The sequence below is a fragment of the Alosa sapidissima genome, chromosome 4, assembly GCF_018492685.1.
Source record: "Alosa sapidissima isolate fAloSap1 chromosome 4, fAloSap1.pri, whole genome shotgun sequence".
NCBI lineage: Eukaryota > Metazoa > Chordata > Actinopteri > Clupeiformes > Clupeidae > Alosa > Alosa sapidissima.
In genome coordinates, this window is record NC_055960.1 from 5,915,492 (window position 1) to 5,942,003 (window position 26,512).

Consider the following 26,512-nt stretch of genomic DNA (forward strand, 5'->3'; position numbering starts at 1 on the left):
GTTTCTTATGAGTGTAGCTACACCAGGCACGTAACTGAACCATTCCGTTCGCGTTATGTACTGCAACAATTAGCTTCCAATAGGCCTAATCAATGGAAGTAGCTACACCTGGCGTGTTAGTGGCCTGTAGGCTACGTTCGGGAAAATAGACCATTCCTCTAATGGATTTTACCAGAGCCCTAACTATTAGGCATTCTCTGATTTTACACGTCGCGAACAGAACACTTCAGTTACGTGCCTGGTGTAGCTTCCTGTAATATAGGCTAGCCTAAGCCTAGCTTGTACCCTTTTCATGCATGCTAACGTGAAGAATATGAACATGCTATTTTGTAACAGACGTTAGGTGGAAAAGTTTGTTTGTACTTACAGCCTGTGAGCTGGTGGTCGATCGTCATGACGGTACAGAACCAGGTTTTCAGAACATCGATGCAAAACCACTTTCTAAGGCAGTGAGTGTGGTCGAAATGATTGGAACACAGAACTAATGTTGCACTACTTCGGTGGTGGTGTTCCAACGATAAATCCGAACCATTTCTTCCTCAACTCATGTTTCTAAGGCAAGACATGCAACATTGATGTGTTATTGCCAGAAATAAAACAGGCACGATTTTTTTTCCGCCATGTTGGCAACTTGCTGTTAGCTCCTACTAGCTGCAGAGAGACAATCCCCTATCCGCAAAATCTTCCAGTCTTCCTGTAGGCGGTCACAAGCCAAGGTGGGCGAGGCCATGAATAGTCAGTTTCCCTTCGGCGTCATTGTGATTCGCTTGTTTTTCCGTGTATTTTCTTTCATTGGCTAATGCGGGCAATGGGGGTAGAAGATCATTTTCACGTGCAGCATGCATATGCAACTTGGAGTGAGCTATAGTATTTCGAAAGTATTAAACGGTTTCTCAGTGAATGTGACCTTTAAGAATCTTCCACAGAGTGTAACCAAGGTCAGTTCAGCATTGAATTGTGAAGGGTTTTTAGTTTTGCCCAAATGGTGTTGCCATTAAAGGTTCCCATTGAGGTTTGTAGTCAGCTCACCAGGAAATGTAGCTAGTTCAGAGAAGAAGTCACAGGGGGACCCTTGGCTAAATGCCTGTGAGAACGATGAGTGCCTCTCAGCTAGACTCATTAAAGACCCATTGCCTATTGTTAGTGGCAAAGACAAGGAATGGAAACAGCTCTTTTAATGTAAGAGCACTTAACATTAAAAGAGTACAGTGATGACTTCCATAATTACTGGCCCTCCGTAAAGGTGACAACACAAAAGACTGATCTATCTACCCATGCTTGGGCCTGATGCCGATCTTCCAGCCTGTTATGAGTCTAATACTGACTCCTTTCTCATGCTCCAGCTAATCAGTCAGTGTATGTATGCTGTTCCTGATAGTTGTCACCTTATGGAAGATATGTAAAATATATTCACAACATAGAGTAAAGGTGATTTGTATGGAAGTACATGGATGCCTATATATGAAGTATATGGATGCCTATAAGTATATGGATGCCTGTCAGATAAGTATATGGATGCCTGTAATAATTTTAAATCAGAGTTGAAATAATCACAAATGTATATAATTTTAATTTTGGATGTTCAAATAAGATTACTTACCTGATCACTGTTGTCATCTACCTCTACGACCTTGTGGGTTGCAAGGATAACCAGGGGATACGAAACCCCACATTTCTGGCATGTTTCCTTTGCCAAGTCATTGAAACTCGCCGATGATGGTGGCAGAGGAGTAGTATCTATTTCTGTCTGAAGGAGGGGTGATGTAAAGTGTTCCTTTACCTCCCTGGCTTGCTGTTTTTAAATGGGTGCCACTATATCCTAGCCTGACGAGCCAGACCCACAACGGTGTGGGCACTCACCGTTCGCAGTGCTCAGTCCGAGGGGTGGGATAATCGGTTGTCTTTCAAATTCCCTCTGCACGCAATAGGTCCCATGCGTTTTTCCACCAGCGGAGCTAGTTGGCTAGTTCAAACTTTTGGCAACTTAAAAAAAGGTTATTTTGTGTCACGCTGTTCGCCAACAGCAACATCCATCTTCTTTATTTTCAAGTAGAAGGAAATTCAAGACAAAACCGTTGCAACTCTGCCTAGGTTGATGGTTGGTAGGCCAGGGTTTTTATGGCTATGGTTCAGTCCACATCAACGGGACGGACCAACCTTGACCATGCCTGGGCTGGTTAAGAGTATTTTGGGTATTGGATATTTCAATGTGGTAATATGGTGGCAGCATGGAGGGGAGTGTCTCCAGGACGCTGGTTTCACTGTTAAGCCTTCATGAGGTGTCGTGGGCCTAATTTAACGAAACAATGGTGAATGAGGGTGCCCACTTGATAACCCCAATGACATGCCGCATACTATATACTGCTGTTGGATGGGCCATTTGTATTGTGTTCGTGACCATTTGTTGGCGGATTTGTGGGTAGTGTGCTTTTTAAAGTTAAACTTGAGCAGGGGCTTCTGAATGTGTTTTTACCTTGGATTTTGGCACAAGGGATTTTAACATCTAATCCTGTGTATTAATGTAAGCCCGCCTAACGTCTCTATTTGATTGGCCTGATAGAAATTAAATTTTTCCAGCTCACAAGCCAACGGAGAGTTGCTACTGTAGCATAGCCCTGGCAGCAAATTCTGCATCTAGATTTCTAGGCTAACTCTACAGAGTAGCCTAATCTAATTTCTATGTAATCCAGCGACACAGTGGACGAGTTGGCAACATTGAAACATGTCGGCTACCTCTCCTTTTCCCTGATTATTTCTCCACATCAACAACCCTTTACCTAACCCTAGATAACCCAGCTAGCTAGCCCAGATTTTAGCGTTAGCATTCTGTTAGTATTATTTTCCTCGGTTGGCTAACATTGACAAAATGATTAATGCCGTTTTACTGGTCTGAGTATCATGCTTTCTCATGTCACCCAGGTATAACGCTAACATTTGTTATTAGCTAAATGCCTTTGTTGATTAGTTAACCCTTAGAACCCTAAGCTGTTTTTAGGGCATTTTCAGTACCTTTATTCATAAGGATTTATTCTGGTTATTGTAAGTGCCACACACACATATTATATATAGTTTTTTTAGCAGAGTCTAGGCAATCCAGATCTGCCATCATTTCATGTATTAGTACTAGCATTGATTTTATTTGGATTTTTAAAGAATTAAAATACAAAAAGCGTATTATAAAAAATATTATATTTTGACATGTATCTCACCACAGCAAGCTCATAGCTCTACATGCATTTAATGTGTGTGTAGGGCAGACTGTCCTGAATCTGGCAATATAATTGCCATGTTGGATGGATACTCTGGGGCTGAGCAATTTACAGAAATATATGCCATTTTTTATTTAGTGATGAAAAATGACCTTTCTGCACTCCATATCTGTGACACGAACTGATCTGAACTGACATGACCCGAGTTTGCGTGTTAGCCTGCGTGCACACGATAGCGTTGGATTATAAACATGCTTTGCCACAAAAACGTGGGGTAAGTCCAGGTATATGAAGTTTTATTTTGCTGTCACTTCGTCTGTTTTTATAAGCCAGAAGGATCGATATACATGGTACCAATGGATAGCCCTGTGTTTCCTCTTTCATCTGATATGCTTGCCATCACGATCACGGGTTCACGAGTAATTCAAACGAGAGTAATGGGTGCGCAGGTGAACGCAGAGAAGTATAGACTGTAAATATGATCCAATTTTTATTTTCATACTTGATCGTACAGACAAGTGTGTAGTCTCGTTGGAAAGCCCCACTTCTGCTCTGTCACGCATTAAAGGTTTAATCTCGCTGCGATGAACAGTTCCGGAGCAATGTAACAGAGAAGAAAGGGTGTGTTTTTTGATGCACTTTGCGTCAATCGGGTTCTAAGGGTTAAACTTTGATAAAGAGTTGTGTCGTCTACAATTAGCTATGGATAACCACCCGGATAGCAAAATCAGATTGGCAGATAGCGGACCGCTGATGGTATGCCGCCAGTAGTGTGTCCACCGTTGGACCACCATCTCTTTACATTTAACTTGTCATGAATATTAGGAAAAGTTAATAGAAGGATATATGGAGTATAACTGAAATGAAAAAGATTTTAGACCAATAGTGGCAAAATATTGGGCAATTTGTCTGCAACCCGGCAGAGAACCGATGAGCAAAATGCCAGCGGGCAGCTATGCCTCCAATGGACCGACAGTGGTCTGCCAGCCTCTTGCTATCTGGGCAGTAGGCTATACAGTATATCTGAACTAACATTGACGGAGGGTTTTTCAAGGGTTATGAACTAACGTTGACGGAGGGTTTTTCAAGGTTTATGTGGCTTTATCTATCCCTAAACTACTATGGTAAAAAAAATAAAATAATAATAACATGATGCCTACGTTGAGAGCTTGACACCTACCACAGAGGAGTCCATGTTAGCACCACAACTTTGATGATCCACTATAGAGCAGTGTTTCTCAAAGTGTGGTCCGGGGACCACTGGTGGTCTGCAAGCTATCCCAAGTGGTCCGCGAGCAGACATGGTAAAATATAATATAGATGAGTTGTTTGCAATATTGAACCAACTTCTATGTAAATCCAAACAGTTCTTCAAGGTGTGAATACAATAAGCAAGGTGGTTCAGCAGTGAGTAGGCCTATTGTGTAATACTGTTGAAGTAGGTTTACTCTTTTTTTTTTTTTTAGCTAGGTGGTCCGTGAGGTTTTTTTTTTTATTGGTTAAGTGGTCCTTTGTCTGAAAAAATTTGAGAAACACTGTACTAGAGGTCTCCTCCAGTTCGCGAGCTTGAGCTAAGCTGCTCATATGGATTGTTTAATGTATACAAAGTAATTGATTGGACACTCTTTTCTTCTTGCGTTCTAGAATCTTCGCTGTGGACAGAGATCTGAACTTTTCGATCTGAATTTTTAGCAGTCTGAATTTCAGATGTTGAAAAATTAAGGATTGATTCTCATACTTACCGATTTGACAGTTACACATTTACAAATGTTTTCATTTCAACCCTTTTTATTATTTTTTTTCCATTTTATGTGAAATTACAGGACAGAAAACATTTGAGTAATGTTATTCCAATGTGTTTATTTCAGGTATTTAATTGTAGAATGTAAATGTACCTTGACCTTGTGAACTGATTGTAGTAACTGGAAACGGGAAAAAATGCTCAAACTTGACTTGGTTAGAAAATACAGTTTTTAGGTTTTAATCCTTGGTGTGGAATAATGGGATAAACACAGTTGTTCCTCTGTAAGGCAGTTGTTCCTCTGTAAGGCCTCTGTTTTGAATGCTGCACACATTGTCACAAATGAGAAATGTTGTCACTGGACTTTACTTTTCATCATATTGACAGACCATCATTCCAACTGGCACAGGGCCACGACAATGCTCCTTTCTAAACTGTGCTACACTTTTTGGTTCCTGGTGGCATGAAGACTCTTCTGAGAGTCTTGTAATTATCTGGGCCAAAGGATATGAAGGTTTGCGCACAAATCCTTTCAGTTTGCCTAGGACATTTTCAAATGGAGATGAGAGATGTTGTCTAAACTGTCAAAGTTTTTTGCATCTTGTGCTAAATGGGTCAATCCATAGATATCACTGAAATGACCAACAAATGAATGGAGGAGGCTGTTGGCATAGTCACTGTGTGTTGAAGAAAGGCTTGGAGATACCAAGATGGACACTGCAGTGGATATCAGGAGGAAGTTGGAGTAAATGGCCTCATGAACTAGTTCATCAGAGATTTGGTTCACATCTCTGGATGGCAAATGTGAAGTCAATGGGCCTTTTAGCCATAATAAACCGGATTTATAAATTTTCAGATTAATAAGCCATCTCACCACACCCAGGCACACCAAGTGCATGTAATCAAGAGGTATTTAAGAGACCACCCCAACATCTAAGCCCATAAAGGGGTGGGGACCCAGGTGATGGTCTTCATCTAGCTGGTCAGAAAATGACGCATCAGTTCTCAGGGTGTTTTCTGTAGGGGATAAGTCATTTGATTGTTGATGTACACACCATTGTGAGTACATTTGTCACAGCCATGATATCCCTTAAAAACCTGTTTTTGACAAATGATGTAGCTGGTGTGTCGCAGATAATTGAGTGCAACCTCATTCTAAACCTTTTCCTCTCAAAGTTAAAGCCTTCCTGGAGTTGGGACAGTTCGCAGACAAAATCTGTTAGTAATTCCGTGGACATGGGTTTCTTTTTGCCTGAAAACAGCCCTATCACAACTGGCTCCTTCATCAGAACACTAGGAGACCCAGAATCGGCCATAACTGCATGCTGGAGCTCTTGGATAGAAGCAGTCTGTCAATATTGACTTGAAGCTGTAAACAGCAACCATCAACCAAGTTCTTCTTCCACTGAGATAGGGTCTTTCTAAAGGCTTCAACAATGGCAAAGTAATGAATGTACTGATGTACCGAAGTAATGATACAAACCATTCCCAAATGTTTTAGTAAACTGTTTTTGTCTGCAGTCATTTTGGGACCTGAAAACGGTGTACTTTTACACTAAAAATGCCATAGGCTAATTTGCAGTAAATCTGAGGTAAAGAAAATTGAGGAAAAGTTGTTATAGGTTACATCATTTTTAGATAGTTATGTGAGATTGAGAAATTAGTATTTGAAGGCGGCCATTTTGAAAATCCAAGATGGCTGCCATATTGACCTTGGAAAATTGCATAGATATATATCTATGGGAAAATTGTCAACCAAAGATTTTCTGATTCTTCATACTCTAAGGTTTCCAAAAATATATAGTTTTCATAATCCCCCCAAAAATTGAACGAAAGTACACAAGGAAACTGACTTATAGATGTGGGCCACATCAGTGAACTGTCTTTGTGGAAGCTTTGGTTCTGATGTGGTAAGTGGATCTGGGCCAAATCTGCTGTTAGAAAAACAGCACTGCTTGGATTGGAATGCTAAAGCTGAAAAGTCTAACTATCACAGATCTGGTCCTTAGCCAGAAACCGTATGTGGGTAGATGACAAATAGCAGAATTCAGACTGTCCATGTGTCACACACTTATAAAAAATGGCAATTGTTAAGAATTGATATGGAAATGTTGTAGGTCTGGTAGGTTCAAGTTCTGTCATATTAAATTTATTGGATTTGTATTTCACTTTTGACTTAAAATAATCATCCAAACATAAAAAATGTCATATGGTGTGACTGTCCACCATGTGTGCGAACTTCCTAAAAAGAGTGTATATCCATAAAAAGTATAATTACTTTAAAGTTTTACCATGCATATAAAATAATTGGATGTTTTTTACAACTACAGAAAGTTTTGATGTTTATGCATGCTGTCCAACTAAGTTATAATCAAATATATTTTGTCCATAAAATGGTTGTCATATGGCGTGACACTATATTGTATATTTTGACCGGGCATTCATTTGGACATTATTATTGGGAAGAGGACCCTGCTTAATCAGGAAGTAACAATAGAATGTCAGGAGTAATTGGCATGGTCAAGAGGTGAGTTCTGCTTTTTGGATTTTTATATAAAAAGCTTTGAATTGGACATCATCAATCGTGGCCAAATTTTAGTGTCTTATGGTGTGACATCATTTGCCTAAAAAGTAGCTATTTTCCACAAATATTCTTCATGAATTCTTAAAAAGCACTGCTGCCATGTGGTCAGTTGCATGCTAAATAATAGTTAGCTGTATTTAACTGTCTAGAAAATTAGCTTAACTTTCAAAATGTCATATAGTGTGACGCTGCATCATATGGTGTGACAGCTTTTTTCAAGTCACACTATATGACATTTCTGTCACACCCTATGACCAAATTGCATTTTTACATAAAAGTTCTTGTAAAAACATGTTTTAAATTCAGATATTATATGTTTTTTGTTAAATCTGTGATAATTGGGAAAAAAATGTATCTGTACAATTCATATTTCTCATACTTTTTTCTTTTATGTTACCATGCCATGTAAGTTTAAAAAATAAATACTAAACTTTCATCTATTTTGCTGTTACACGCATACACCATTCATACAGTGACTTCAAAATTCATTGTTAATGATTTTATTGTCATTAAAAACCCTGTTTTGCTCTGACACATGGTGGAGTGGTGCAGTTCATCATATGGCGTGACACCATGTCATTTGGTGTGACATTAAATAATGTCACAAAAAAGACTTTATAATTGAAAAATCATTAAAACATCAATAGCACACAAAGGAAATGGTATCTGCAAGAACCTCAAGAATTTTGAGTGAGTTCTTACAAGAAATATTAGAATTAAGCTAAAATATCTGGTTACACTTAGGAGCATTCTCCACCTTGACAAAATAACTTGTTACATTTTAGGTTTTTCTTCTAAATATTCACAAGGAAATGTTGCATATCAAAGCAAATGTGATTAAAATGTACAGTGACATAAATTAAAGTAGAAAAAAGTATCTAATTTTCATTTTATTTCAAATTATTTTCACGTCACACCATATGACAATTTTAGGCACAAACATGACAAATTGACATATAAATATATATTTCACTTTTTTTTTTTTTTTTTTTTTTTTTATATTAGTCAAGTTTAGAGATACAGCAACACATAAACACTTTTTAGGGATGATATTTGAAGTTTTTTTAAATTCCTTTTTTCAGGCTTATTTGTCATCCACCCACGTAAGCTACGCCTGGACCTAGAGGCTTTTATGCGGATCCGGTCCAAAGGTAATTCCTAATGACTATCCAATTGCGTACAGTCATTTGAACTATGCCCTTTGATCATGCCTCTTATGCAGTAGAAAATACTCCCACAGACCAATGTTGAAATTTAAAAGATTGAGCTTGGTCTGGTGTTGACGTCTCGTTCATTCTGTGTGTCTGGTTCATTGAATGAGGACCAGGGGCGTCGCTAGCTATTTAAAACATTCGGGGCTAGAGCCCAGAAGTTAGAGGTCTTTTTTGTCCGGGGGTTTCTCCCCCGAGAGATTTTGAAAATCGTGCTGATGAACATGCAATTTTAACCTACTTTGAGAATGAAAAGGAAGGCCAATCGTAATGACTCACGTCAAGGCATTCTGAATATTTAGATGTTTAAAGACCGTGTAAGGAGAACCAGGCGCGCCTGCAGGTGTATGTCCGTACACACTATATCAGGCTACTCAACAGCGAGAGAAAATTTCCCTTGTGTGTGTGTGTATTCACACCAAATTGGCCTACCATACCTTCCCAACTATGTACAGTATCCCATTAGCTGCATGCCATCAGGCTATTTACCATTTTCTATTACGTAAAGTTAGTGTAAACATTATGTTTGAGCAGGAGAGAGTACGCATGCAGTCACGCAATAGGCTACTTGTTGTTTTCTTTTACTCGGCTATCTATATGGTTATCAGCACAGAATGTTGAGCTAATTCACGAACTCAATACTCATCATGGATATCACAAGTTTTAAACAACGAAAACAGAAAGGATGGAGGCAGCAACGCTAGGAGTTATTCCAGATGGACAAGAACAAGGTAGGCAATTGGTGTGCTTGTCAGAACGTTAGACTGCACTAAAGCCAGACGTCACGTTACGCTAGAACAAAACTAAAGGTAACTTTAGCCTGTATAGGGCTGTATCAAGTTGTCCAAATGAATAGGTCATTGTAGACGTTGTCGTTGTATTATTGCATGTGGATGTTGTTATGCTATGTAGGCTACTTTTTTGCTGACTGACCAATGCACGGACCTAAAACGGACAAATATTGTTCACGAGTGAATTATTTTTTTTTGCGGGGGGGGGGGGGTGATGGATGTGCGTACCATAGCATTAATTCCTGCAGGCGCCCCTGATGGTTAGTGAGGTTCCCCCTTAAATGTGAAGCGCTTTGAGTGTTGTGAAAAGCGCTATAGGAATGTAACTCTAATCTGGCCTTTCTATTCTTGAGGCTTATGAATGGTTTGCACCTTGTGGTGAACCCTCTGTATTTGCTCTCGTGAAGTCTTCTCTTTGTGGTAGACTTGGATAATGATATGCCTACTTCCTGGAGAGTCTTTTTCACTTCACTAGATGTTGTGAAGGGGGTTTTCTTTACCATAGAAAGGATCCTGCGATCATCAACCACTGTTGTCTTCCGTGGACGTCCTGGCCTTTATGTATTGCTGAGCGCACCAGTGCATTCCTTTTTTCTCAGAATGTACCAAACTGTTGATTTGGCCACTCGTTTCTGCTATCTCTCTGATGGATTTTTTCTTTTTTCGCAGTCTGGATGGCCTGCTTTACTTGCATTGAGAGTTCCTTTGACTGCATGTATGTGTCTGTGCGTATGTGTGTCAGGGATGGAAATTAGCACCCACCAAATGTGGGTGAATTTGTGTACAGGTGGGTGAATTTGGTCTGCTTACCAGCCACTGTGGCGGGTAAATAAATAGAGCTAGTATACCACAAATATACAGTCAGATCCGGTTGAATTTTCATAGGTATTGATGGTTAAAAACAGGGTTCTGAAGTTTTGAGCTCAGGAGTGAGATTTCTTTAAAAATAAACAGGTCTGCTGTTTATTTTGATATATGGTTTGTCATATGTTCAGTCAAGAGTTTGTGAGATATTCCACCCAGAAGAATGTGGAAATGGACGGAGATATACATACTCTAATAGGCCTATGCACAAATTTGGTTAGGCCTATATTCCCCCATCAGTCTGCTCTCATCATTTTGATCAGGCAAGTAATATCGTTCAGAAAATATAAAATCGAAATGAACAAACTGAAGAGGTTACCGCATTCATCCAATCTGGCTATTTCACTTTCAACTTGACTGTACTCCTTGTGTTTGCTCATTGATAGGCATAAGGTTGCAGGGAGGGGATCACATACATGTATTTTGGAATTTTACCTGGATACAACGAATGCTATCTTTTGATTGGATGTCAGGTGACTATTTATTGTTTGACTGACTGGTGAGCTACTTCTGAACTATGTGAGAAATTCTCTTGTATGGCTGTGCCTCGTCCATTAATTATGTGAATACCTTGACAATATTTTTTCTGCGTGAGAAATGCAAGGTGTGGTGTGTGAGCTTGTTGAATTGCGCGTGTCTCACGACTATTACGTGAGACTTGAAAACCCTGGTAAATAGTGATGGGGACGAGACCGCCTATGCCGAGTCCGAGACAAGACCGAGTCTTTGAAGGGTCGAGACCGAGTCCGTTGGTTTTCAAATACAGTCGAGTCCAAGTCAAGACCGAGTCTTTGAGGAAGCAAGTCCGAGTCGAGACCGAGTCCTTTAGGAGTTGAGACCGAGTCGAGACCAAGACCATAAAAACATGTCAGTTTTCATATGATTTAATATCACCCCAATTAATAATCAACAGTTAGGCCCAGGCTTGGAATTTCACCATTTTAGGGGCAAGGCCACTTGGCCTTCAGTTGGGCATATTTGGTGGGGGGCACAAAGGCCAAAGTTAACTATACAGTAGTAGGCTATAAAAATAATAATAATAATAAAAATTGGCCTGTTATGAAATCACGAAGAACGATTTAAACACATTTTGAAACCTAAAGACCAAAGTTGGAGACATGAATGTAGACCTTGCTGCAGATTACATTTTTAATTTAACCGGAATACTCTGGAACGGCTTACTGTACAGTGGACTGCTTTATTTCTGGTAAGGTCTGCTGTTTATTCTGATATTCTGATGGTTTGTCATGTGTTGAACTAAGGGTTCGTGAAGTATTCCACCGAGATTAATGGGTAGGGGAGATGGGTATAGCACCTTATGTAGACGTTATGATTAAATTTAATTATATTATTTACTTTTCTCGCGAACCGTTCACCACAGCAATTAGCGGCTAACATCGTTTAAAAGCTGAGAAAAAGCTCTTTTATGTTATGTGATACATGTGTCTGTGCGATGAGTAGGCTTAACGATTGCGAGTATTTCAACTGAGAAGAATGGATGAGTTTGGACGCACTTTCTGTCTTGCCATGCGCTGTCATTTTCTCCACTGTGTAAGACTGAATTAGTTTGCGCTGTGATGCTAAGATTATTTTGACAGGCTATAGGTTAAAAAAAAATCGCTATTAAATGGACGCAAAGCAGAATATTGAAAGAAGGTGGCACCAAGGCCAACGCAAGGGGCAAAGACGTGGCCGCCGTGAAATTTCATTTTCAGTTTTTTTTTTTATATATGAACATAAAAAAATGCGCTGGTCTCGAGGACTCGGTCTGAAATTACGAGTCCTTCTTTTCCCACTGTGGTCCGAGACCGAGTCAAGACCGAGTCTTTGAAGGAACAAGTCCGAGTCGAGTCCGAGAAAGCAGAAATCGCTCTCGAGACTGGACTCGAGTACTACATCACTATGAGGGAGACAGGTGCACATCTCCACACCCAGTTGTCGTGGTGGAATATCTCACAAACTCTTTAATCAACACATTACAAACTGTATATCAGAACAAACAGCAGACCTTACCGAACACAAAGGTATGAATCATTCCCCTGAACAATTAACCGTTCCAGAGTAATCCGTTTTTGAAATTGTAGCAAATTTCTACATGGTGTCCAACTTTGGGCTTTTGTAATACATGATTTCATAAAAGGCCAAATACAAAATAAATGTTACAAATTGAAGTGTAGGATCATTATGACACCCTCTGAAGTTTCATGGAATTCCGTTCATGGGGGACCATACAATAAATGTGACCCTGCAAGGCGAAACCAGTCGTTTTGGTAAAATTTACTAAATTATGTTAATGTGTTCACATGAACGGCCATTGCCTAAGCTTTCCAACGATATGTATATCGAGGGTATTGCAAAAAGTAACACCTTTTTAAGTAAATTGTCACATGCGATAGTGTGAGGACACAGCTATTATTAACCTTACGGTAGCGTGACTTTGAAGCGGATGACTGATCCAGTTTTATCAACCGAGTGAGTGTCTTTTTCTGCCCCCTAGTTAATACCTGGGACAGTCATAAGGTGTCACTATAGAATATAATTAATGTATATCGGGGGAAGTAAGGGAAGGAGTAGTTCTGCACACAGATTGTGTAGGCTATGGCCCACTTTTAAAATGTGCTACGTCAATGGAATACTTCTCCTGGTCCGTAAAATGATGCCAGGATATTTCTAAAAGTTTGTGCTTTTGACCGTCCGTGCCCTGAAAGGCAAGTCTTTCACATTCATATTCGGTTACATCTGCCAAGAACGATAGAGAGCTTACACATTGAGTAACAAGTAGCCTAATGAGTACATTTTTTGCTCTACCGTAAAACCTTATAGCGGCGTGGACAAATGGAATGACTGCTAATGTGTTTAATCTTCACCTAAATAAACTCAGGGTTTAAAGGGCAACTATTTCAATGTAATAAACCCGTTTAGAAATCATTTGGATGGTTAAATGACCTGTTCCAGTGAAAATGGTGACTTTTCCCGCTACCCCTAGCATCCCCAGGCGGAAAACCAACCTTGCAACATTGACACTACCGTCCCGGAAAGAGAAGTGAGAAACAAGAAACTTGTTTTAAGTCGTGTTTCTTACCTTGTAACATCCACATTGTCTGCCGAACTTATGCTAACTGTTTTGCTAGCTTGTAAACAAATCCATGTGCTTTATCGTTACCAGAGAAGAACTAATAAGGGAAGAACCGCCACTCTCGGGAAACTTCCGGTTTCTGAACTGGTTGCAGTTCCTTTTCTGGTTCCACATGAGGGCGCTCACGAATAAGTGCAGAATGAATGGAGGCCTATGGAGCTGTACCCCTCAAATCCACTTTTCTCGACATATAATTTTTTGCCCAGAAATTCGAATGTTGCAGTCGAAAGAGGGGGCAGAGAAAATACAAACCGCTGAGTATTATATTTTTTGTCACTTATTTGTTCTAAAATGTGTCAATGACGTCATTCATTAGCAGAAAGCTAGTGTGTTGTGGGCAACAACGACCCAACCTGTAAGAAATCGAAAGGACGTGACTACTCGTTCATTCAACTTTTGACCTATAATCCATATTGAGCTTGCAGAAAACACAATCAAATCTTCAATTTCTCAACGACAACCAGGTGAAAGAGACAAATTTAGCCGTCTAGCTCCATAGACCCCCATTGTTTTTGCACTTATTCGTGATTGCCCCTAGCGGAACTGCAACAGATTCCAGGTACAATGGAGTTAATAGGGAGTGATCCGGCTCTCCGTAAACGGGCTCTGTCGTTACCTTTTTCCACAGTTTGAAATAGCATAATGCACAATTTCTCCAGCAGAGGGGGAAATCCTGCCAAGTTTACCTTTTTCAAAATGTATGTTTATCCGTGAAATTTGTTCACAATATGAAAGTGTAGACTGTATACTGTCGAACTATGTGAAAACGTGAAATTCGACATTTTAACCCGTACATTTGTTTATCATGGATTTTCTCAAAATAGCACTGTGCGCAAGACGACTGGTTTCGCCTTGCAGGATCACAAATTAATATATGTGTATATTACAAACACACAAAAGCAAACACTCACATGCACACACTAATTTACATACACAAAAGTTGCAAGAGTAAGGGAAGGAGTAGGAGATGGAGACAAATTGAGAAGTGCAATTTATTTTTGCGGAGAGAATGTGCAGGACTGGGCGGCGGTCATAAAAAAAATTAGAGAGCCCCTGTTCTACAGACATTAAATAGCCAGTTGGCGTTAAGGTGCCAGAAGTGAACATATATGGATAATTACAAAAGCTGCTATTTTTTCATCTACTAATAAAACGTAACTAATAAAAGACAAAATAGCCTATTTTTTATAACCCTTCGGCCAGCTCCTACCTATGTTATCTCAATGCACCTTTTGTTTGAACCTCCAATAACATGGCATAGCCCATAGGTTCTCAAAGTGCGGCCCGGGGGCTAATGGCGGCCCGCGGAAACATTTCTGGAAACAGTTCTCATTAATATTCATCGAGCTAAGCTGCTTGACTCTGATTGGCTAACTGCTAGTCGGTTTCATCTATAACATGACAGCTGTTATCAACTAATTTTAGCTTCATTGCATGAACTTAGCTTGGCTAGCGAGTGCTAACATTGTCCAAATGGGCATTAAACCTGCTAGGCTAGGGAGTGCATTAAACCTGTATAACATAGCACTTCCTTGAGTTGACAATAACATTTTAGGCTAACTACAGACTGGGCACTGGTCGTAGACTGCCGCGATGGTAGCCTACTGCTCCACGTTTCAACAGCAACCTTTTTGCAAAGCCTGTGGAATTGTTCCCAAAAATAAACTGAAGCAATTTGATCCTCAACTCTGGCTTCTTGGGCAAAATGCATTGTTGAAGTTCTATTCATTTGTGCATATCGCACAAGCCCGTTGACATTTAACCATTCTTGCATAGGCCAAGAAAACTGTCACAGCTAGACGAATTCTGTGGCCACGGTCTCAACTGGGCGAGCTCATGAATAGTAATGAGCTCAATCAATTCCACGTCAAACTGAAGAGCTTTTGCAATTGAATTGATTTCTCCGCTTATTTCTTCTCAGTGGCTAGAGCTGAGACCTTGAAACAGGCATCACACAAAACATGGGCATCTGTGCATAGTAGAGAAGATGCTTACAAACATTTGTAGGCCATGAAGGGATTTTTCCATTGTAATTATTGGGAATATTAAGAATAAACATCAAATGTTATTAAAATGAAGGAACAAGTATTTAACTGAATAAATCAAAATAAAAAGTCAGTGGACCACCTCAAAACTGATGACCAAAACACCAGTGGACCACCAACTCTGCCCCCCAGTGGGCTAACAGTGGTCTACGGGCCTCCCGCCATCTGGGAAGAAATCTACAGATGAACCTACGAAATCAGAGAAAATTCTTAAAAGATGGCACCCATGAAATACTGGTTTTGGCCAAAACTGTTTAGGGCATGTCAGTGAATTGAAGAGGTATATCTCATATGTATGATGGTTAAGACATGGCAGACACTTGGCAGACACAAAATATGACCAAAAATGTGCTGTTGAATCTAAGATTTTTGCTTTGATTTGATGTGGAATTACCCATATGGTAATAGCATATGAAGAAAAGCTGTTTTTTTTTCTTTTCTACGTCAGCCTTCCTACTTGAAGTTATGACATTTGCAGAAACATTTGCAAGACAGGAAGTCTGCACCCCACAATATTCTGCAAGATGCCCTATTTTCAGTTGTTTTGTTGCATGTATTCTACACAAAGAGTTGAAATGTGTAATATAAAGTTTTAAAGGTTTTACCTGCTCATTTCATGTATGTACTGTATGTCTATTTTTTTTATATTTTCTTCACTTTTGAATACATTTCACACACAATAATGTGACTGAACGATGTTATCCTTCAGTATTTCCATTCCATGCCGTAGTATTGAAAAAGTGATACAGACAGATTTTCTGCCACAAAAATATGATATCAGAAAAACAAATTTCTTCATATTTTCCATGTGGGTGGGAAACTAAAGGTTCATGGTAACTGAAATCCTATGTGTCACGACAGCATCACGGCAGTTACAACCCAAGATCCTTTAGAACAATTGATGAACTGTCATTGGTGTGACACACACTACTTTCTCCCCAGGGTCTCTTTTTTACTAGAGGACGTACAGTTTGCCCCGTAATGATGCGGTGTCGGGGTCTCTACTTGCTCTACACGCTCTCCTGGATACTAGTGATGAACACACTGTGTGTGACATCTAAATGTGGTGCAGGTGAGCCATCTGAAAACTGTTTCACTATATTGTTTCACCAGAGATGGATCAGTCTTTTTCATTTTCATGGATCGATCTTGTTTCTTTTTCTGTCTGTAACATGTATTCATCTTAATGTAATCAACAATTGATTCACAATTGTTTGATCAACAATTGATTTAACTGTTAGAAGGAACTATGCTCATTTAGTTTTCTTCCCCAGGTACAAGAAACAACAATAATCGTTGTGTGCCCTGTGAAAAGGGTAAATTCAGAAACGAAGGCCACTCGTTGGATGATCACTGTAGAGTTTGTTCTATATGTGGATATGGTAAGAGCATTGCACTAGCCTTAATCTTTCAGTCATTATTTGCCATTTTTGCCAACCATATGTTGCTTTTCTATATGAATTCATGCCTAAATTCCAAAAATGGTAAGAGCAGTATGTTCTTATGCATAGGTTTTAGCCTTGTAATTTCTTCAGAAAGCATTCAATATTCATGGCAGTCAATGTCTATTCCCCTCCTTCTATATGACACCTTCTGTATGACCACAGGTACAAAAGAAAAGTCTCCTTGTACAGTGGTCAGTGATACTGAATGTGAATGCCTTGAAGGATTCACTCGTCGTCCTAAAAATAAAAATACATGCGATTGTGGCAAAGGATCAGGAGTTGATTCTACAGGTGAGAGATGGATGTTTCACCTGGGACGGATAAATGTTTACACATTGTATTTTTATATTATGCACTAATGAAGACCTAAATGTTGGAAAACAAATTAAAGTTTGTTAGGAATCTTGTAAATAGAGATATTAAGGTTTGCCTGTGTTTAGCACCTGCTCATGGTTTTATGTGCAAATAATATCATTGTTTAATGATTAAATGACCTACATTCATTACAGGGAAAAGATGTTTGACATGTGAGGATGGGTTCTTAAGCGTTAAAACTGATGGCATAATGAAGTGTCAAAAATGGAAAGAGTAGGTTTTCTTTCTATCCGTTTTCATTTGTTTTTGAAAAGCGTTTTCATATGACTGACTGTTTTCTCATTTTCCAGTTGTGGGTCACTAGGTGTTAAGTTCAAAGGCAGTGCTTCTTCTGATGTTACTTGCGCCACTGCTACTGAAGTGACAGACACTGGGGTCCCTTCCTCATCCCCAAGTCTCACAACAAAGACAGTTATCCCTGCCACCATCATGGCAACAGCTACCTCAATGAATCAATACAGCATTCACACTCAAGAAATCACATCCTTGAGTGTCCCATCTTTTGTCTCTAGACAGTCAATGACTACCTCAGCACCGTCAGCATCAGCTGAACATTATTACAGTGGTAACTTGAGCTGCTTCTCTAATTCCAGTGCATGTGCTGTTCCCACTCATGCAACATGGAATTAAAAAATATGTGTGTCTTTATTTGCAGGCATGGTTGCACTTCTCTTCACTGCGTTTATCCTGCTGATCATCTGTTTTGCGCTGATTTTCAAGTTGGCTGCAGGACTGTGTTTGAAGCAATTGAAGAAACCGATTGCCCGAGCAGGTATGACCACAGTGCATGGTTGAGGAGGATGTGTTGTTCAGTTGTTTTTCTAGTCCATGAGTCGACCTAGTGGCACCATTCAATATTTGTACAGTCTATGGTTTTGATTGTCCATGTGGATGCAATCCTTTGTTGGAAACTCAACTGTCAAATTATCAGAATGAATCTAAAAATTAGGAGTCCTTGGACAGATTTAGATTAGGCAGTTATAGTGTGTGATGTGCAGAAATAAGAGCAATACTTAAACAAGTATGTTTCTGAAGGTTATTGACTGCTGTTTTTCTATCACATTTCTGATGGCTTATGTTCTTTTCTTGTCTCCTTGGCCATTTCAGACACTGTGTGTAGAAGACCAGTGGAGGAGAGTGGAGATAAGAGCTGCTCCTCTCTAGTCAGCTCCACTGAATCATCACATATGCTTGAGGATGTGTAGCTAGGATTCAGCACATTGCCCCCCACCCCTCCTCTGATTTGGTACACGGTTGTCTGCTGCTTTGTCTGATAGGAATAATGTTATGAATGAAGTTGGTGAATGCTGAGACCACAACAATGGAAATGTGTTACTCTGGGGCCCCCCTATGAAAACAAGTGAAAGCAAACCAAACAAACTACTACTACAGAGGGGTGTGACCTGTTTTGTTTGATATTTTCAGTTTGTCTCAAGTATAATGTTAATACCACTTACCAATGTAGATTACATGGAAAATATGGGGATCACATTTGATCCAAGGTGTAGATCTATAGATCATTCTACGATACAGTTAAATGCAATGACTTTACTAACTTTTCGTCATCTGTCTTTTTTTGAAAAAATACCATGGGGCCTTTGACATGTCTGAGATTTTTTTTTTTCAAGCTCTTTGTTTGATCTGCCTGTGTGCTCATATGCCCACATAAGTTTAAGTGATGTATGGTTCTTTTGTAAGGAGCCTTTGAAAAGATTAGTAATTATGTTAATGTTTGTGATTTCATGTTCATGATTAAGTCAGTCCATTTTTATGCATTTTGATTATAATCTTTGTCAATCCCAATTGTGTGAAAATTAATTTTAGTAAATACCTATAGGAAAAAGCTGTTAATGACTCCACACAGTTTTCAATGCATGACAGCACATTATGTATGCACAGTGGAACTCCACATGAGGTCAGGCTATTGGGTACAATTTGTTCCCCTAAACGCAGAACACTGCCTTCGCAGGGCCCCACACAGTGTAGATGCAGCATTTAGCTTGCAGAGAGAGTGAGACAGGTTTCAGCTCTCGGTTTAATAATAGGGATTTCCCCCTCCCGCTGGAAACAACCATGGCGGCCCTCTTTTTCCTGTGCTTCTGTGAAATCACGTTGACACCTGACAACAACCTTAAACTGTGACCCAACAGAATGAGAGATAGAATGAAGACTTTGTTTTTGATGTGAACTCGCATAATGATGTGAACTCATGTACTTTCTGCCTCATAATTTCCCCTGATGGATAGGGTGTTTATGTTTCTTTCGCTGGAGTGACATTTCCATGGTATTTGCTATTTCAGGCATTTCAGAGGTTGCTTTTAAACTTGTACGTTTATGTCCAGTTTACTAAGATATTTGGCTTATGTAGGCTGAGTTTTCCAAAAACTGATAACCGATATATTGGCCAATAGTAATTTTTAACAAACATTTTCTCCCATAACAAGGTTCTAATCAAGATAGGGCATTATGTATTTGAATAGATAGATAGATAGATAGATAGACAGATAGATAGATACTTTATTGATCCCCAAGGGGAAATTCAAGGTGTCAGTAGCATACAGACATCACACACACAACATGCACTTACAGTAGAAATGCTAAATATAAGTATAAACATATATCAAAATTCCACTATACAATAGAGACAGTAGAAGATAAGAAAAACTAACAAAACTAAATATACTATATAAATTAAATAAAAAAAATCCACAGTGTGCTTGAGGGTGATCAAGCATGAGATGCTTGCAGTGACAGGGCCGGGACTGGCCTGTAGTTCTGTGTGCATGGTAAGGTGCTTAAGAGAGTGAGTGTCATGGTGAAGGTGCAAAAAGTAGTCCTGTAGTTCTGTGTGCATGGTAAGGTGCTCAAGAGAGTGAGTGTCATGGTGAAGGTGCAAAAAGTAGTCCAACAGTAGTGCAACAGGGTTCCCGCGGGTCCTTAAAAAGTCTTAAATACAACTTTCGGTTTTTAAGGCCTAAACAATTCTTAAATTGTCTGGTATGTCTTCAATTTTCGAAAAGGAGGTATTAAATTTGTGTAGGCTATGGGACCTCCAGCGAGTGCGAGAGAGCGAGTGAAATGTCTCCACCCGGTTTCGTGTATTTTTTAAACGCAACTGTATAAGTGACTATAAGGCTAAGTGGTTGCAGAGTGAAGATGTTTTTCACGGGTGTCATTAAAGGTGTGAAAACTGTAAGCATATGTAAAAAAATATGCCTGACGTTTTCGTGGTGTAGCCGAGGCCTGAGAGCTACGCAGGTAGTTGTGAGCGGTAGAGTGAGAGGGAGAAAGACTTAGTAGGGCAGTTAACGATAGGGTGGCCATAGGTTCGGATTTAGGCCGGACATACAGATTTTAAAAACCCTGTCCGGCGCAGCCTCAAGCCGGACGCTCATTTATCCTCCTTTTTGGAGTTGCGTTGGGCTTAAAACCTCTGCTCGGACGCAGCAACGTTTCACAAACTATGGACACAAAGACTGCTGGTCAAATTATGCGTGGACCGGTGCTTCTGTCACTCGTCTGATAATTTGCTGCGCAATTTATGAAGGAACCACGGACAGACAGAAAAAGAAAACAAACGTTTTCGCAATCAGGAGGAAATACACGTGAAGTTGATCTGTTTGCATCTCTCCAGCATGTGTTGCTGGCCTAGCCTAAGTAAATATCTGTCTATAGCCTATATCTGTCTGCAGCTTGCTTGCCAGCTGTAGAATGTGTTGATATGGTTGCATAGTAACAGGTTCCAGGGTATCCAAGTGGCGGGTTCTAGAACAGGAAGTGTGTGTGTTTGGACTGATGTATCGTACAGCAGACGTACAGTAAAGAGCTCCGTATTGGTTTCAACCTACAGTGTTTGTGGTTTCATTACACACATTTACACCAGCCTTTCCCAGTACTTCGCAAAAGTTGTGAAATATAACCGCATTTTTTTATGTCGGCGACTACATAAAATGTTGGCTACATAAAAAAACGCATAATACTTGCGTGCTTGAGATGAAACCAGCAGTTTTTCAACAGGAACATGGATGCGAGGAGGACCTGTCTCTTAATTAATGGGGTGGTTTCACTTTGCGTTTGTGGTGGTTTTACAATGTTTCAGTCAAGCTTTGGTTGGTTTAAATACAACTGGTGTGCAAAATGTAAAGTAGTGGATCAACTTTGATTTGCTGTGCTGCGTATGGGACAATAGATGCACTTATATAAAGTAGTAAGTAAATAGATGCAATTATATAAAGTAGGCCTATTAAAGTATTTAAATAGCTTAGTCTACCTTAGAAAAAAATATTGAAGGGAATCCAGTCCAGTACACATGTTTGGTATGTAGCCTAGGCTACTACAGATACAGGTGTAGAACAGTCAGTCTCAGCCAGTAGCACAACCAGATATGTATAGCCAGCTTCAAAAGCAAGAAGGCCAGACCCTAAAATTGGGTATTAATAGCTGTGAAGGTAATTCATACACAATTATTGTCTTTCGCCAAAATATATTTGGTAACTTCTGTAGACATCTAAAATGGGGTGGGGTTAAAATTAGTAGAAAAAAAACGATTGCATAAAACAGTTTTTGTCGTATGTATCCTTTTTGCTGTGGTATAGTCTTAATTTTTTCATTTAGATGTCTTAAAAAGGTCTTTAAAAGTCTTTCAATTTAGACTTAGAAAATGTGCAGATACCCTGTGCAAGAATAAGGTCTAGAGACCAGCATAAATATATGGACAAATAAGAGAGTAAAGTATAATGTAGATATGGTAATATAAAAAACTAAGTCAGTGCAAGCATAGGTTGAGGTAATAGGGTTACAGCCATTCAGTATTGTAGTAGAAGCCATTGGTCATGTGTGCTAATATAGCATGAAAAACAGTGTAGCAGTAAAACAGTAGTAAAAACATTAGGCTGTGGACAGTAGTAAAATAGTAGTGGGCAGTCAGTACTCAAACGTGGAGAGGCAGACAGACTATGCAGAGAAGTCTATCTCTCCTCTTCCCTTTAGTGAAGCATTGAACAGTTAAATGGCCCTGGGGACAAATGACTTCCTCAGCCTTTCAGTTGTGCATGGCAGTGAGCAAAGTCTCCAGCTGATCAAGCTCTTTTGCTATTTAATAGTGCTGAAGAGTGGATGACATTCATTGTCCAAGATGTTGATCAGTTTGCTCAGGGTCCTTTTATCTGATATTGAAGTGATGCACTCCAGTTCGGCTCCCACGACAGAGCCAGCTTTCCTTACTAGCCTGTCTAGTCGCCCAGCATCCTTCTTCTTTGTGCTTCCTCCCCAGCATACCACAGCATAGAAGAGGATGCTGGCAACAACAGACTGGTAAAACATCCTGAGGAGCTTGCTGCAGACATTGAAGGACCGCAGCCTCCTCAGGAAGTACAGCCTGCTCTGCCCTTTCTTGTAGAGTGCTTCGGTATTTGCTGACCAGTCCAGTTGTAAGTCCAGATACTTGTAGGTATTTACCACCTCCACATTGACCCCATCAATGGAGACTGGTAGCAGAGCGGGCTTAGACCTGCGGAAATCCACCACCATCTCCTTGGTCTTCAAGGTGTTGAGTTGGAGGTGGTTGAGTTTGCACCACTGCACATAGTTCTCCACCAGGCTTCTGTATTCATCCTCCTGCCCATCCCTGACACACCCCACAATTGCAGTATCATCCGAAAACTTCTGCATGTGGCATGACTCGGTGTTGTAGCAGAAGTCAGGTGTGTACAGGGTGAACAGGACTGGAGAGAGCACAGTTCCCTGTGGCGCTCCGGTGCTGCTGAGCGGCCGCTCCTCCGCTCAAATTCACGTCAGGCCACTCCGCTCAATTTCGCTCCCCGCTCCACTTCAAACTTCACTTTCTCCACGCTCGCTCCAATTTAAAGGAGGGAGAAATAATCTACAAGCCGATTGTCACCTTGGAAAACTTAAATGCCAAAGAACTAAGAGCAACAGCAATGTCACTCATAGAACGTATTGTAAAAGATAACCTAATGCAACAGACAGTGCAACAACGAACAAGCTTGCCAACGTCAATACACATAAGCCTAAAACTAAAGGGATACATTAGCCTGGCGGGCCATCCTATATCATTGAAATGTATAGTCTGGCATCGAACCATTCACCTCGCTTAATCCAAGGGGCGGGCAGAGAATTGTCTTTCAAACTGCCTAGGCATGCAATAGGCCAGGAATGACTTAAGTGCATTGTGTTGCTCAACTTTCAAAGAAAAGCACAAGTCCAACTTCTCCAAAGTTGACGCCAACGCCGATTCAAACAACCGCTCTTCGTTCGCCATAGCCACCTTCCTTGTTGTTCACCATCGCAGGACTGTCGTTATCCTGTTAAGCCCGCCTTAAGACTCTCTAACAAAATAGAGCGCTGTGATTGGATGAGGTCCATGGTTTGATACTAGACGTACAGGCTGAGTAAATTAATTTGCCGCCGCTAGGGTGCGTCTAGATTTCTAGGCTAGGGATACGTGGGATTAATTGCCTAAATAATAAAGGTTAAGCATCCGAGTTTTACTTCAGCCTTACTTAAAGCATAGGCTATTCAAATGGCTCACGTTTTTCTTTGCTCTCCGTAGCACAACATGTTTCCGTGAAATGTGTCTTCTTAAATTCCAAAATGAATCTCACTGGAACAGTGTCACCACATAGTTGTTTTTGCTCTACATTGTTAGTATCTAGTTGTTTTGTAGGAATAGTACGCTTGTAAGCCCTATGACTTTCAGTTCCCACACACGCTGCCGTATGCTATTGCGGTGCGCGGCCCCTCTCAGTGGGGTGCCGCCGTGATACAAGACAAGCAACAGCGTGAGCAGTACCTGGAGCTGGTGCAGGGCAATCGAACCTGTTGTAAAAGTGGTTCAGCTGGTTCGCCCTGTCCAGGTCTCCCTCCACAGAGCTGCTGCTCTTCTTAAGGCCAGTGATGGACTTTATACTGTCCCACACCTCCTTCATGTTGTTCTCCTGCAACTTCTGTTCCATCTTCCTTCTGTAGTCCTCCTTAGCCTCTTTCAGCTTATTCTTGAGTTCCCCCTGTACTCGCCTCAGCTCTGCCATGTTCCCCTCATGGCCTAACTATCGAGTTTCCAAATGAAATGCTTTTCATATACAGTAATTCGTTTTGTTTAGGAAATAAAAGAGTGTATAAAATAGTAAGAATAAAAGAGGTCTTTGTTCTGTGATAACCACATTGCCACAAACTACATTTTGAGCAGTTTACTTAATGACTACCCCTTTATGCAAGCAATACATTTAACAAATATTCTCTTTACTTTAAGCCTTTGAAGCCTAAATCATGCTCTTCCTTACTTGAAACACTTTTGTTGAAATGCAAGAAATTGGAGACTGAAACTAGGGTGTAGTAGTGGGTGTTTGGGAATGAACGTTAGCTCAGATGCTCACATTTATTTCGTGTAGACTTTTTGTGGTCTTAATCTTAATTTTTGTGGCATTTTACAAAGCACTGACAGGGGCCACCAAGGACTGTGAGCGAGTCAACAGCAGAAAAACCTATTTAGCAAGCAGAAATGTCACAGCCAGGTGTTTAGGATGCATCGTAGACAGGTTATCTTTCATGTAGCCTATATCTTCCATTAGCAAACCATCGCATTAACGAACGTTAGTGTTGTGGCTTAACTACAGTAACTTAGCTCCTGTCAGTATGGTCAGAAAAGAATGGGATGACAGTTAAAGGAGACAATTATGCTCGGTATAACCGACTTTATGTTTCACAAATACACCCACAATCAAATTAGCCTCCATCACTCAACCAATACTAACATTATTTTACCTATGGATATAACATTAAGCTGGTTTTAGATTAACGTACCTGCAGTAAAAATCAAGCATGTCCAATAAACATTCTCAGGTTTATTTTGGCTTCAAGAAGAAATGGGAATTACATTTCATGTGAAAATCATCCTAGCCACAAGCCACAAAGCTGTGAAACGGTAAGCTACTCTTGTGTTGTAATTGTAGGAGGTGAGTGAAGTAGTGGTAACAAGACTAGTTGTCACAAATCATCCAGGACCTTCCAGATCCTGATTACTTAATCAAGCACAGTATTTAGGCTGGGCTTTTGGAGTCTTTCAGTGCAGAGTTATCTTGCCACGTCATCTTGTTACTGTGTGCGTGCGTATGTCTGCATGTCTACTGTGTGTGTGTGCGTGTTTATGTGTGCGTGTGTGTGTGTGTGCGTACCAGTGTCTGAATGTGTGTGTGTGTGTCTGTGCTTGTGTGTGTGTGTGCGTGTGTGTATTTATGTGTGCATGTGTAGTGTACTAAATGTACACATACTGTAAGATGGCAGCTTTAGATCCTTTTTGTAGGCAAACTTCAGAGGTCTATAAAGCAAGTCATTGTGGAGTGAATCTATCACCACTTACACAACTGACACTGAAGCTAATAGCAGAGTACCCCTACATTTCCTCAATGGCAGTGAATAAGTCAACAGCATAGCACAGAGTTTGATGAGTGCATAGTGACTGTGACTGAATATGTTTATATTATTAATTGCTGCTGTAACACCATAACATTTCCCCTAAGGAATTAATAAAATAATCTATCTATCTATCTATGTCTCAGACTGAACAGAGAAAAAGAGCAATAAAGGGGAGAAAAAAAGGTAATTTCTCACATCTTGCATATTCATTTAATTGATGAGTGTTCCCCTAAATTAATTTATTGTATGCTTTAATCCCTGCCTTTGAGTAACAAGATACGAAGTATCAATTCTTAATGAGATGTTTAGCTCTCAAGGCCCTGAGTGTTATTTTCTTCAAATGTTGTTTTAGCAAAACTCTCGGGCAACTTTGTTCGTGGTTTGATCTTGTTTGCTTCAGTCAGCCAAATAATTTGTTGTTGTTGAGAACTCCTAATGAGTATGAAGTGGGGTGGGTTTGGGAGACCAGGCGCTACTGTTGAGCCTTCTGGCGGCAGCGTATGTTGTCCTGTGAAGGAAGTCCATCACAGATCCTGGGTACAACATGTGGCATATTTGCGACTGTCGCTAGTGTGCATTGTCGTGGTATCCTGTTGTGCTATGTCAAATACAACCCCAAATCAGAAAAAGTTGGGACGATGTGTAAAATGCAGAGGTGGACGAAGTACACAATTCCTT

At 40.2% G+C, this 26,512-nt stretch overlaps 1 protein-coding gene across 1 annotated transcript; it reads left to right on the forward strand.

The window, feature by feature from the left end:
• Positions 1–893: 893 nt before the first annotated feature.
• Positions 894–19,589, forward strand: si:ch73-361p23.3 (tumor necrosis factor receptor superfamily member 10C). Its single transcript, XM_042089234.1, has 8 exons — positions 894–938; positions 16,524–16,653; positions 16,856–16,963; positions 17,189–17,317; positions 17,536–17,614; positions 17,692–17,966; positions 18,057–18,173; positions 18,509–19,589. Exons 2-8 carry the CDS (start codon positions 16,563–16,565, stop codon positions 18,604–18,606), a joined length of 897 nt encoding a protein of 298 aa, XP_041945168.1. The 5' UTR covers positions 894–938; positions 16,524–16,562; the 3' UTR covers positions 18,607–19,589.
• The last annotated feature ends 6,923 nt before the right edge of the window (positions 19,590–26,512 follow it).